Here is a 14,266-nt window from a genome sequence, read left to right as displayed (position 1 = left end):
TGGTTCAGGGGAGATATGCTGCTGCTTGACTCATGCAGTGACTCACTCAGTGTTTACTCTGACATATTTCAAAAATAAACAGCAATAAAAGTAAAGGATGAAGCACAAAGCATGAGGAAATGAGTTTCCTTTTCATTTTCTACTGGGCCAATTGTTTATGCCAATAAAAGAGTCATATCTCAGGTTATTAATATCATTGGTTCTCAACGGGTGGATTGGGAACCAAATGTGGGTCGCGGAGGTGTTCTCACAGATTTGTTTAGTAGTCTTTGAAGGGCTTTTATTCCACTGTTTAAGTTTTTGACAGCAGAAAAAAATGCTTTGCAGGGGTGTGCTGGTAGTCGAGTGGTTAAGACGCATGTCACATATGCAGGTGGCCCGGGTTCAAATCCGGCCCGTGGCATTATTTCCTGCATGTCTCTCCCCACTCTCTTTCCTGTTTCCAACTCTATCCACTGTCCTATCCAATATAGGCAAAAAGGCCAAAAATAAATCTTTTAAAAAAATGAATAAAAGTAATGCTTTGCAGAATTGTGTCCCTGAAATAGTTAGAAATTTTTTCTGTGAATTATTCCAAATGCAATGGAAATTTTGTTTAGGCATCTCTCAAAAACTTGGTACTCTTCTTTTGAAATTTTCTTCTAAATTTAAGAAAATTTCAAAAGAAAGAAGTGACCTTTGGAACATTTCCTAAGGTCTTTCAGCAATCTTCTCTGGTAATATTGCAGAAATTTCTCACTGGAAGTTTTAGAGTTTTTTTTTTTTTTTTTTTTTTTTTTTTACAGAAAATTTCAAAAATCTTCTATGGTACTTTTCCAGGAATTTTATTCTTTACTCTTTATGTTAGAGTCTTATTATCTCCAGTCTCTTTGTCCTGTCAGTTGTCTATCAGGGATCCAAACAGCCCCGTCTTTTATTGAATAAATCCGATTGATTGACAGATTTTTCAGAAATTTGATTGATCATTTGTCAACATGGAACCTGTGATGGGTCTATAGGCTAGACCAGTTCGGAACCACTGATTTATAGGGTTAGGATTCAAAGGCTTACTAAGGATATGATACCACAGAATATGAGAAGAGACAAGGCTTTATGATGCAACAAGGAACAATATGATACAATTCTAATACATTATTGACATTATTACATATTGAACGTTGTTGTTCAGTATGATGAAACTGTGCAATATGTGCAGAATGTGAATGTCTTATTTGCATGAGGTTTTTTTTCTACTTCCTTTAGAATATTTATGTTATAGTTTTGGTCTTTTCATTATTTACATTGTTTCCTAGGATTGTGTTTCAATTTCATTGTACTTGTACAATAAAGTCATTCTATTCGATATGATATGATAAATGTTATGATACAATATGATATGTTATGATACACTACGCCACGATACAACATGATAGGATATGATATGAAACAAGACAATAAGGTACGATTGGTATGGCAATACAAGGCCATGACAACAATAATTTTACAATACAGTGATTTTGGGATAACTACTTTATTGAAAGACAACCCTCAAATAATGCTGTATGACATCTAATCATCTAAGGAATACAAAGCCCCTGAAACGTTAAGATGCACATTTAAAGTGCAGTATGTATTCATTGCAATAGGTGTCAGTTTGACCTCTTATCATGCCTCATCCTTTATTATTCTTCACACTAAATAAGGTCGGGCAATTCATTCACGTTAACATTATACATGGCCTACTGCAATTTTAAAACAGCAGAAAGTGCAGCCATTCTTTGAGCTGAAATGTGTGTAAAAAATTCTGTTTAATTCAAATTTTTAGAGCAGAAATGTTCTGCTCTACACATTATGCAAACATTCAAGTGCCAGTTTTTCTGGAACCCTTTGAAAAAAATCATAATCTCCTTTTTGTGTTTTCATTAAATTAAAAATGAGAATGACATAAAAATGATCATTCCTTTTTAATTTGCATTTGTAATATGAATCAAAATAATCGCCATCAGATATTTTTTAAGAACTGTTTAGCTAGTAGGGGATTATCTTGCTGTCCTCTTCCTCATCCTTTATCCAGTTTTCATCTTCTGTTTTAGCCTGGTTGCTTCCCTTTCTGTCACTAATTCATGTGAGGGTGCCACCATGAGGAGACATGAAGGTGCAATGCTTGAGTCATATCAAAAGATTTATAATATTATCCACATGGTATCAGCAGATATTAGCCTAAAAAGTTATTATCTGCCTGATGTCAGGCTTTAAATATAGGGATGAGAAGTGTAATCCTTTACCTGCAAGGTACCAGTACCAACAGGTGCGATACCTACCGGACTGAATTACAACACAGATATCGATACTTCATTTCAGTACCCCGCCACCCAAAGAATAGGCAGGAAAATAGTTAAAGAATTTGAGCGATTTACGTGTTAAGTTTCCTTTTCTTATCCTGTATTAGACTGGCATCTTATAGAAATATTCCTGTGAATCATTTACTAAACCCAAAGAGCTTTTAGTCTGCTGCTGACTTTTAACACACTTTTATCCTCTCAGAAGTATTAATTCATGTACTGTGGGCACAGGCACCAGAAAAGAAGCATTGATTGAGCACCAGTATCAGAAAACCCAAACAATACCAAGCCCCAGCAGAATAGTTCTGCTGAGTTTTTAGCAGAACCAACAGATCTGCCTCAGCTGAAATGATTTTTTTCCTTCCTCATTCATTAAATTCAACAAAGTTTAAGGTCTAAGGTACAGCTTGTTTAATCTAAAAGTGCTTTTGTGTTATTTCAAGCACTTAAAAAAAGACTACACCAGGGAGCCACCCTACAAATCTGTTGCTGAATTAGAAGAATTAATTTAAATGTGAAAGTATAAGCTCAATGAAAAGGCTCACATTTTTATTTATTGTTCTACAAAGCTCTCAGTCTGTTGGCAGGTTGTTACACTGCTGTTTGTGGCTCTCAGAAAGGTGGATAAAGCTAGATTTTTCTAGAATACATTTTTCATTGCTGAATGTCTGTATTGTACAAAAGTTGTATAACAGGATATTGCTGTATCTGTGTTGTGTTATTCAGTTGCATGTATGTATCCTGGAACATAAGAGATGTTTTACAGGGAAACACATGCTGCTTGAATCTACATCTATTTTTTTTTTTTTTTTTTACAAAGGACGATGAAGTCGCGCACTAAGATCAAAAATGATGAAGTTGAAGCATCCTGCTATTTTCGGCTCAACAATGGTGAAGTCAGGCTTGAAGTGAGACGAAGTTGAGCACTTCTACTCTTTGGTGTTTGCTCTTTGATCTGCCGGAGCTCTGATGGGCCCCGCAGGCTGTACTTAGACGCTCCATGCTGAGCTGGACTGCAGTTTTTCACAGCACGGTTCTTGTGGCTCACGTGGCCCCACTGGACAATGAAAATGGCACTGACTGAAAGGTTCTCCAGCTTCAATCTGCCGGGGTTTTTTTTTTGTTTTCCCCCCTTTTTATTTGGGTTGCTGTGACCTTTTCTGTGCACTTTCTCCTGAATGGACAAGCTTGAGAAAAAAAAACAAAACTACTCACACAATATAAACCTTCACCAAAAAGAGTCAGAAATGCAGCTTAGAAGGCAGTGCATTTTGAGCGCTGTGATTTCCTCTTCTGATTCATTTATTCAGCGTAGACGTTTTACACATCAAAGCAGATTTTTATTGCAGTCGTCTGGAATCAGTGAAATTGCAGTGGGAATGGTGGAAGATAGGCAAGATGATATCCAAACAAATGAGAAAAACAAATCACAGACATAGATTATGTTTGCAGGAGACTTTCAGGAGCTGCAGAACAATATGTACAAGAGAGAAGAATCTCTCTTTTACCTAATTTTATTCATAAATTATGTTCTCTACTTTGTATTCCAGCAGTTTTCTTCTGTCTTCACTTTGTGTGTTTCCTTTAGTCCTTGACCGCATCAATCTGACACTCAGAGACACAACCCCCCTACCCTGTCTTATTTAGCCCACTCACACTCATTGTTAAGAGGACATATTGGAAAACCATTAGCCCTCATTATGCTTTACAGCTGCCCGTTCTCCCCATTCTATCTTTTAATCACAATCCATCCCTTGCCTGCGTGCGCGTGTACATGCAGGTCCTTCTGTGTGTACGCGTCAGTGCACCACAGCCACCCATGCTCAGCAGACAGTAATGAACCACTTTCACTGTAATGCATTTGGGACACCGCAGAGTCCCCCTCCTCTTGCTTTTTATGGGGGAGTCAATGGCACAGGCGCCACTTTTTATGGCAGCCCATCTGAGCCGCAGCAACGCTGCCGTGCATTGGTGAACGGGAAATAGGATGAATGCCATGCAACACAAATAAAAAGAGATTGGAGTGAATAGAGTATGGATTCCCTTTTTATATGAACTCCTCGTAGAGGTAGAAACTCTCATAAGAAACCTTGTGAATCTCTGTTCGCTCCTTGTAACTCCAAATAACCAGGCTCTCATAAAGTGTAGAATATCCTGTTGCTGCTCCGTATTGAATCGATCGTCCATGACTGTTTGTGTGTGCGTGCATTTCACTGGCAGCAGAGAGAGGTGGCAATTTTGACCATATGCTCTGTGGCAGGCGCACAAAACACACACTGGCACACACAAACACATCGTAATGAGTGGATTTAAATTCCGGTTGCTCTCTCTCCAGGCCAAGGCAACTGTCATCATTGTGCAGCAAAACTCCCATAATCCATCTGTGGTATGACAGCATCCTAACAGCTCCACTTTTGAGCAAGAAAAGCTATTCTTTACGTCTCTCCATTTCCTTATCTCTTTTTACACCCTATCCTGCTTGCCACATTAGGATTATTCTCTCTTCTTCTTCTTCTCCTTTCTCTTTTCCAATTACATTTTTTTCTACTTTATCTTGTTTTTCTGTGGAAACTTTTATAAGCACTTGATTACTTGATAGGGATTCATATCTCCGTATCATCGTTGACCATGATGATATTCATAGCTCTAATTATGCTATCCATGATAATGATGATAATAATGATAGAGATCTCAGAGACAATGATGCCATTAATGATGATGATTAAAATGGAGATGAGGATGATAAATGCGATGGTGGTTATGATAATGTCTGCTGGCTGGCTTCTCTGACCTTTCGTCCATGTTTTCACCTTGGCCCCAGATGGAGAGAGACAGACGGAGGGGACAGACGCCAGCCGCAAGAGGGATGCTCGCTCCTCGGCCGGACAGCACAAGAGTGAGGACACCAGTGACAGCAGGGAGGACGAGGCTTCAGTGAGTGTCTAATTTGTTTGGGTTTTTTTTCTGAATTTTAATGCAATGCCACCGACCTAAACACATGTCCCCTGCATGCCTAAATCCATCTGAGAAGCCTGTGTGTTTGTGACCATGTGTGTGGAGGAGCTTATCAGTAATCTGACAAGTTGTACATTTTAAAGTAAAAACATTGGTATTTATATGTGTTATTTCATCAGTGCAAAAAAAAGGCATGATGTAACACAAACTTATGGACTTTATTTGCGCACGGTAAATTATTTCGGCACACCAGAAACTAATCTGTGACAACATGCAGGTATTAAGGGCACTCTCTCGGCCAAGTTGCTCCATACTGTGCTGCAAATGACTGATTTTACCCGGTCCCCTGCTGGTCTTCTCTTACATGACAGGTGGTCTCAGAGTCAGCATGATAGAGAAATACACATACAACATGACAGTGTCTTAACTCTCTTTGTGGCATATTCTTAGTTGTTTGGTGAGATGCAGCTCTCTAAGGCTACATTCACAGTTAAAAGTCACCCAAGTCTAACTTTTTGCTGATATGTGACTCATTTCAGGTTTTTTTTTTCTGACAATGTGAACAGCACAGGTCACATTGAGTCAGCATTTTTTAATTCAGATTCAGGCCAATTTCAAATGTGGTACTAAATCAGTTACATATCTGATCTTTTGGAATTCAACTGCAGTGTGAACAGCCAAAAAAATCAGATCTGAGGAGAAGATCATATTTGAGCATTTAGGCATACAGTGTGCAAGTAGCATAGCACTCCGCCATTGTTCGAATAATTGTTGAGGATGATATCAATCATAAGTTGTAAACACTGAGCACCCATGCTTGTGCAGAAACCCTCCCTTTCCATCCGTGCCAGGGCCAAGGAAGTGTACCATACTTCAGAGCGGCACAGGGGTACTCACACTGATCAAACAAACTTGACTTTAGTCCTCAAGTGTGCTGAAGCATTGTACTGATTGCTGAGAGCAAGTGCAACCTAAGTGCTGATGAAACATTTCACTATGTGCATCCTAAACTGGCATGCTCAACTATAAAACTAAAAACTCTGTAGATATCAGTGCCTCTAAAAGCATTTGACAGCGTAAAAAAACAGTCTTTAAAACAATAATTAGAAAGCAGTGTTTGAAAAATGGACATCTTTCTGCCTACTAATGTTTCTTTTGCTTGTGATTAGATTTTTTATTTTGCATTGTGTCAATTCAGTTTCCTTTGCTCTTTGTAAGTACAGATGAGGAAACCTGAAGTTTTCCTCAAGTGTCCACTTCAGGCTGGCTACAGATGTCAAGGGTCACATGCACACCCATTCAAAAGTAGTGGTTTTACTGCAGTAGTGGACGCTGATATATCCTGCTTCAAAAAACGAGTTTGGTTTGAATAGATTATGTCTTAATCCGCCCACACTGTGTTGTGTGGGGAGATTGACTCATCTGTTTTGATTTTCTGATGAACAGTCATTCATTATAAGGCATGTGGCTGACCTGACATGCCAGCCCATTGGAGCTGCTTGTCAGAAAGCTGTAAACCCGAGTTTTTGGAGCTCCATACAAACAATTTTATGATTATCCAAATCATCAAACCTTTGTGTTCAGATAGGATTGTTTTGTAAATATTAAAACCCTCCTAACTGCAGCCTAGTGACCCCACCCACTGAACTGAATCCTAATTAAAATACATCTGAATACATTGCATCATCAAACCTCCTCCTCAGACATTTACTCTGTGGTATTTTTTCCTGCTGAGGGATGTGATATTAGACAGAATGAAAACCTCCTGCAGAACACGAAACAGCATCTGGACCTTTGCCACAAAATATTAGCTCTTCGGTGAGCAACAGTTAAACCACTTGGACAATCTGACACTTTAAGTCTTATTTCTCCTGACAGTGGGTGGATTTAAGGGTTAAGTACAGTAATTTTGGATCTGCGTTATTTCAGCACTGCAGGACCTGCAGAGCACATTAGCTCCAACTGTGTGCTGAAATGACGATTACCTGTAGCCTCCAATAAACGGTCCAAATGACTGCATGTCCCATCCAAATGTCTGTTCAAAGAGTTTGCTACAAATTTAACTAATTTCTACAGTCCGGCCTCTTCAGCACAACAGCTTTTAATTCAAAACCATCTTATCTAGGAATTTATCCCCCGTTGTGTCAAAGAAATTACATTGAGCAGTCAGAAACACTAATCCTTAGCTGTAATCCTTTATCACAGTCTTAGATAAATTGTATCTCGCTGTTTTCGTCTGATTATGTCAAGTAAAAAAAGACTCTTTAATACTCTGCAGACTCTTCAGTCATTTTTGGCCTTCAGGCAGCCAATTTAGTATCACTCCCTCCTTCCTCAACCCTAGCCCACCAGGTTTCCATACCGGCACTTGCCACTCACGCTGACAGCCTGCCTTAAAATGGCACATTGCCTCAGGCTCAGGCGCCTGTGAAAATACCTGAGGCGCTAGAAAATCAAGCTGTCAAAGCAGACGATCTCCACTAATTAAATGTTTGCTGCTTATCTGAAAGTGTTACTTTTAGATATTATTGCAAATATAGACAGATGAATGAAATGCATTTGATTAAAGGATTGTTCTTTGGTTTGAAAAGAAATGGTAGCACTTTATTTTAGTGGGTCCTAATTACCTAGTAATTTTGGTGGTAGTGTAGCAAGAAATTTCTTAGAAATATGAGGATAATTTTCAATATAAGTTTCGTGATAATTACCAGGTGAGTTCTTTATTTTGGCCTACTAAATTAAGGTGAGTCCTTTCTGAATAACTTTCAAATGATTTTTGGGGGGTTAGGGGTCAGGGTTAGGGTTCGGTTAAGGTTAGGGTAAATTACCCTAGAACTCAATAATTAATGTACCCTAGGTCAATACTACCTTATTGCATAATACAAAGCTATCACCTGTAAAATGCCAACTTATCACTAGTTACCGCCTTACTCCTAAGAAATTATTAGATAATTGCCACTTACTATTAGAAAATTACTAGGTAATTAGGGGCCACTAAAATAAAACGTTACCGAAGCTTTCACCTGAAAGCTTCGGTTTCTGCACTGTTTCTGCACCTTTATGGCTATAATACCAGATACATGTGTGGCTGCATCTCGCTGCGATCACATCTCTGTTTTTCTTCAGTTTTACCTCAGTAAACCCCTCTAAGAATGACTTGATTCATTGTGTATCCTAACTGAGCTGGGAAAAATGTCACTGTAAAAGCATTCTGTACAAACAAGGGGAGTTTCCTAACGAAATGCAACAGCAGGCTTTTAATCTGAAAAGAACACGTATAGTACAAGAATAATTTGACATAATCAACCAAACAGATAGAAACAGAAAGCACTATTTGGAGTTTAGAGAACAGCTTTGACTTTTTGCGTTCATCAGGGTTATCGAGAAACACCTTGCAAACATTCATATCTGCTGAAAGAGAGTAAATATAGCTCTCTATTTACCATTTACCTGTCTGTTTAGGCTGACACACATGCAAAGCTTGCAGAAAAAATAGGCAAGTCCTCTATTCTCTAGATCATCCAAGATGTGCGCATCAGGCATGTCAAATGCAGGGAGCATGCAGGCTAAACTCGAGCTTTGATGCTGCTGAGACATGGCTGCCACGCGCCGAGCCTGGAACAGCTGTTAGAGATTCCTAATGCCAGCCAAACTGAATTATCTGTGGAGATCTGCAGTGACAAATGCTTTGTTCAGCCTCCACTTGTGTTGTTGGAGGTACGTGTAGATTTGTCTTTGGTCAAGACACTCAATCTCTAAATTGTAGCCCTGCTTTATGCCTCTGTGACATTTATAGTGAGGGCAAAATATCACAGGTGGATAAATAACATGGCTTGAAACACACAGTAAATGAGGTTAATCATGGCTACATCTAAGACACTGTGTGTGATGCTTGCGCTGTTTTGCAAGATAATTAGCCCAGCTAGGTAAGCATGTATGTTAGCTATGCTAGCTTTACTGAATATTGTCATTCTGGTAAATTTTGATATAGAGATAACCTTTATGATGTTTTCTATGAAGAGATTTAATGCTGTCTTCTTGGTTAGTATCAAGATACACACTGACATCATGTCAGCATGCCAAGAAAGAGGATAGGGTACAATAAACATTCTGACATGCCAGTCTTGTCAAAGGAGGGTTGTGGGGCATCTTTGACACAGTGTTGACTGTATTACACTACAATGTGTTCGTCACTCCTGATGTTTGAGGGGTGGCGACAATTGGGTCTAGTCTGGCTAAACTTGGCAGTCTGATCTAGCCTTAATTAAAACTCATTGTTTGTTGAGAAAAATTTTAAATGATGACAATAGAAGTTTATTGTTAACATGGGATATCTTAATTCTCTAATACATTAACAGGAGGGATGTAGCAGTGCTCGGCTTTTTTTCTTTCTCTTCCTGGGACAGACACAACCTTGATGCATACTAGGAGAGTGAGGGGAGCTTGTTCATGTGTTTATTAATCAAGGACAGCTTGCTAGAGATTATAAAAATGTTTAAAAAAATAACCACTTTGACCCCTGTAATCTGTTGTAAACTCTGGTTCACAGTATGTGTAGGATGCATGAAGGAGACGTCACTTGCAACACATATGACATATATGAAATTGCATTTTTTAATGGAATTCAGAAATATAAATTCACTTTATATTTCATTGAAGCTGTCATGCAGCACCCTCATGTTTTCCTGCAGAAATGTCAAGCACGTTACAGACTTTGCTTATCCTGTGCGAATGCCAAGCACCAAACTCTGATGTCAGGGGGTAATTCACAAATTATCAGAGGTCCCCAGGTAAACTAATGCCATGCGTATAGGGCAATAGACTGTATCTCACTATCATTAGAAAATTGAAAATGAAGGTTAATCGCACAATTTGGCAGAATTTTTAAGACCCTGTCAGTCAAAAGGACAGCATAAACACAACCTCTGTTGGTGGCTTTAACTTCTCAGCTCTTTTTGCAGTGTTTTCTGTTTTATGGACAAATCTGTCAGCATGGCAGAATTTATGCGGCGTAAACATAGTTTTAATTCATCTTATACAGTTTGTACTTTGTCGCACCCAAGCCGTGGCTGCAGGAGTTTAAGACCCACACACACATTCAAATTTAAAACCCAAATAGTTTCCATATCGCTGTGTGGATGTTAGCCAGCCGAGGGTTACATCCCAGAGAAGAAGACGATGTATCTCATTCGGTAAAAATGCAGTCGTCTTCAAAATCGATTTAAGTGGAGGCTTTAGGAAATGTGCTCCAAGAGATAAGAGTCATGAAGGGAATCCGGCAGCTTCTATTTTTTCTGAATGGCCTTCCTCTAAAGTTTAAACCCGCCTGATAGTGTTAAGGCTTCTCCTAGCAGTCAAATGAAAAGCGGCTCTCGGGGTGAGTCAGTCTTGTGAAATCAAACTCAAATGTTCAGTGTGGATTCTCCTGAAGTCACTAAACTATGTCAGAATGTCAATGACATGCTTTTTATAAACTGCCTTATCATTTGTTTGCAGAAAGATTGGTTTGATTTGCTTCAAATAATGATCACTCAGATGAAGTGTGCTCATACTAATACGGTAAACACACTTTAAATCATCACCATTACAGTACAGGAGATAGACTTTGCCTGCTGCGGGAGGTGCTTTGTTGGATTTACGATCAGCAGAGTAAAAGACGGAGCAACGTTTATGGTTATAACATTGCTTTATTTGTAGCCAGCACTGTGCTCTCTTCTCCTCGCAGCATCACTCTTCATCTATATTTTACATCCCCGTTTACCCACTCTTTGTTCTTGCAGTTCTTGACCTCTGAATGTGTGTGTGTCTTTGTGTGTACGCTGTGTTTCACATCCCTGCACATTCAGCAGCAACAACTCGAGGAAATCCAAAGCAACATAATTGACACCTGCAGTCGATGTGGCACTGCTCCACTGAGAATGCTGCTTCACTTAGAAAATGTCAGCACCAAAGGTCAGAGCTGTACGTCTGTGCATCCGGACCTCGTAGCCAAAGGCATGAGAGTGTTTGTGCATCAGAATACAGAGTCTCAGGCTGATTTACAAACATTTACAGGAGGGTCACGACTCCAAATCCACATTTTATTTGAGGAGCATTTTCATTCGATTCATACATACGATTAATTTGGGTAGATAGATTTGCTAGTGAATATATGCACACTGGAATATCTGTTGTGGGCAGTGCACATTGCACTCATCAACATGCAAAAATAAGCAAAGAGCTTTAAAATTCTGTACTACTTGTCTCATGGGTAAGGGAAACTTTGCAACATAGCTAACTTTAGAGAAGCAGGAGGATTTTAAAGTTCTGGTTAAGTTTTTTTCCTGTTCCTTCTTTGCATTTGGGAGTTTATCATGTCTTCAAAGCCCTATTCTCACAGGATAAGTTTTACCTGGGGACCTCTGATAATTTCTAATAAATCTAGAGGATGTTGACATTTTTTATCCCATAGGAATTAACCCTGTCTGTAATTTGTCTAGAAAAAAATCTAATGCAATTACCTACCATACCTTTGCAATAAAAGGTCTTTTTTTAATCAAAGTAATCCAGTCCAAGTCAGCATAGCAGCATCGTGGGTCTTCAGACCTTCTTCTTGGTTAAGAATGATGAAGGCTGGACATTTTAGACAAAGATTTAGAAGTAGGGATGCAAGATTTAGGCCAAAATTATTATCACACTTGTTTTAATCAGCAATGAGATTCTGATTATTCAATATGTTATTTTGTTAACTTTAAGGACTAATCCAGCCATGATCTGCTATATCCTTCAAAAATATGTAATAAATGAATAAATTGCAAAAATGGTTGAAAGTGCTAAGATGAAGCATCAAAAATGAGCAGCGACAAAGGATAAAAAGTGGTAAAATGGACAGAACTGGCAAAATGGGATGAAAGTGCCAAAAAGAAAGTGACAAAATTGGCTCAAAGGGCTAAAGTGAAGGTGGCAAAAGTGGCAAAAGGGGATTGAAGGGCAAAATTGGCAAAAACTGGAAAAATAGTGGCAAAAATTGATAAAAATGGGATTACAGTGCTAAAAAGGAGAGACCATAAATGGGCAAAAAAGCAGCAACAGTAGGTGAATGTGGTAAACATGGATGCAAGTGGCAAAAAATGATAGAAAAGTGGCAAAAACTGGATGAAAGTGCCAAAAAGGGAGTAGCAAAATAGTGGCAAAAAGAGGTGAAATTGACCTGGGATTTGAAAATGACAAAAATGGGATAAAAGTGCCAAAGAGAAGTGGCAAAAATGTGTTGAAATGGCAAGAATTAGTTAAAAATGCCAGAAAGAAAGTGGCATAAATGTGCAAAAAGTGGCAAAACAGTGGAAAAATTGGGTGAAAAATGACAAAAAAATGGCAGAGAGCAGCAAAAAGGCATTAAACATGGTAAAAATGGAAAAAAAGTGGCAAAAACGGTTTATAGTGGCAAAAATGGAATAAAAGTAATGAAAGGAAAATTACAAAAATGAAAGAAAGTGGCAAAAAAGTGGCAAAAAATGCAAAAAGGTGGAAAATTAAGCTCAACATTTGTTCATGCAGGGCACTGTAGTCATATGCCCATCTGATGGCCAGCTGATTCCAATTATTGCCTCCCAGCTCCCACAGCCAATTACAGCAGTCCATTTAAATATGACTAATTCCCACTTATCCCTGCTTGCATTCATACTGATGCACCATGCTGCTGCTGGCACAGCTTAACCTCCACCACCCCAGCCTCCTCTTTCTCACATAAAACTGGTTGCACCCCCATGTTGAGATCCGTGCTACTATTCATCAATTGCTTTTGATACTACTTATTGTTTTCAGTATGCATTGTTGTTGCGTATCAATGGGGGTTTCTAGCTATTCACTCCATGGAAAGTCAAAGCATGCTGCTAACCCAGGGAGCATCTTTTGATCAGAGCCTTTTCTGCCAAGTACAACTGTACATCCATTTTGCAATAAAATGGTAAAATGTTTGGTGAATGTTCCTGACTGAAATGAGTGAAAAAGTAGCAGAAAAAATACTTTCAAGTGGATAAAGGAAATAGAAAATAATGGGCCGCAAATGTGGTGAAAAGATTTGTACGCTAAAAGTAGCACGGATAAATAATTACAACATCAGAACTCAGTAAAAGTTTGATACACTTTTCAGTTCCAAAACTTTAGCCAGCATGCTGGAACTATTGCCTCTGATCCAACACACATGCATTGACATCATTTATAAATCACAGGTGGGGTGGGTCCATTTTCTGGGGTTTTCATCCAATTCTGTGGGTGGCTCTGCTCCCAGGTAGCACTAGTCATAGATAAGGCCTTAGAGGGCAGCTGAACACCAAGCACAATCATCTCCACTAGTTTGTTTTATAGGAAAGATTCAAATAGGATTATTATTGAAACAAATATACCAAGAATCCCACTTTTGATCTTACTAATAAAAGTTCATTTCAACAGATTTTCTGACTTTCTAATAAAATCAAACTTTTTTTAAGATTTGTTTTTGGGCATTTGTCATGCCTTTATTGGATAGAGGAGGACAGTGGATAGACTCAGAAACAGGGACGAGAGTAGGGGAGAGACATGCAGCAAAGGGCCTCAGGCTGGATTCGAACCCGGGCTGTCTGCGTACCTTAACCACTCCACTACTGGCATGCCCCTAATAAAATCAAACTTGTGACTAACGTGTAATCATCTTGCCCTGTGTGTAGCATCCAAATATTAAAATCCTGTACTGTGAGTTCAAGGTTATTTCAAAAGTATTTGACTAATTTTGCTCTGAAACATGATTTTAAACTAGAATAGTTCCAGTGTAAACGCACATAGTCAGAAACGAGAGAGAGAGAGAGAAAGACGGAGAGAGGGGAGGATTTAGTGTGTTTAATGTGCTGTAATATCGGTCAGGGGGACAGAAGCCATTCTTCCTTGTTTTCCTCTTCTCTGTTAAGCTCCTCTGGTGTTTTGTGCTTCACTAATAGCTCACTAAAGCTGCCATTTCAGAAATTTCAGACAATGAA

The 14,266-nt window shown here is 38.9% G+C and overlaps 1 protein-coding gene across 2 annotated transcripts in view; it reads left to right on the top strand.

Moving 5' to 3' along the window:
* The window catches only part of b4galnt4a (beta-1,4-N-acetyl-galactosaminyl transferase 4a), a 294,875-nt gene that overhangs the window by 87,551 nt on the left and 193,058 nt on the right, over positions 1-14,266 (top strand). For both annotated transcript variants that reach the window (XM_041796610.1, XM_041796609.1), the window contains exon 2: positions 5,143-5,255. In XM_041796610.1, the coding sequence (XP_041652544.1) occupies positions 5,143-5,255 (113 nt within the window). The remainder of the gene's footprint in view (positions 1-5,142; positions 5,256-14,266) is intronic.

This window comes from Cheilinus undulatus, linkage group 9, assembly GCF_018320785.1.
Source record: "Cheilinus undulatus linkage group 9, ASM1832078v1, whole genome shotgun sequence".
In the NCBI taxonomy this organism is placed as follows: domain Eukaryota; kingdom Metazoa; phylum Chordata; class Actinopteri; order Labriformes; family Labridae; genus Cheilinus; species Cheilinus undulatus.
This window is presented reverse-complemented; position numbering and strand designations above follow the sequence as displayed.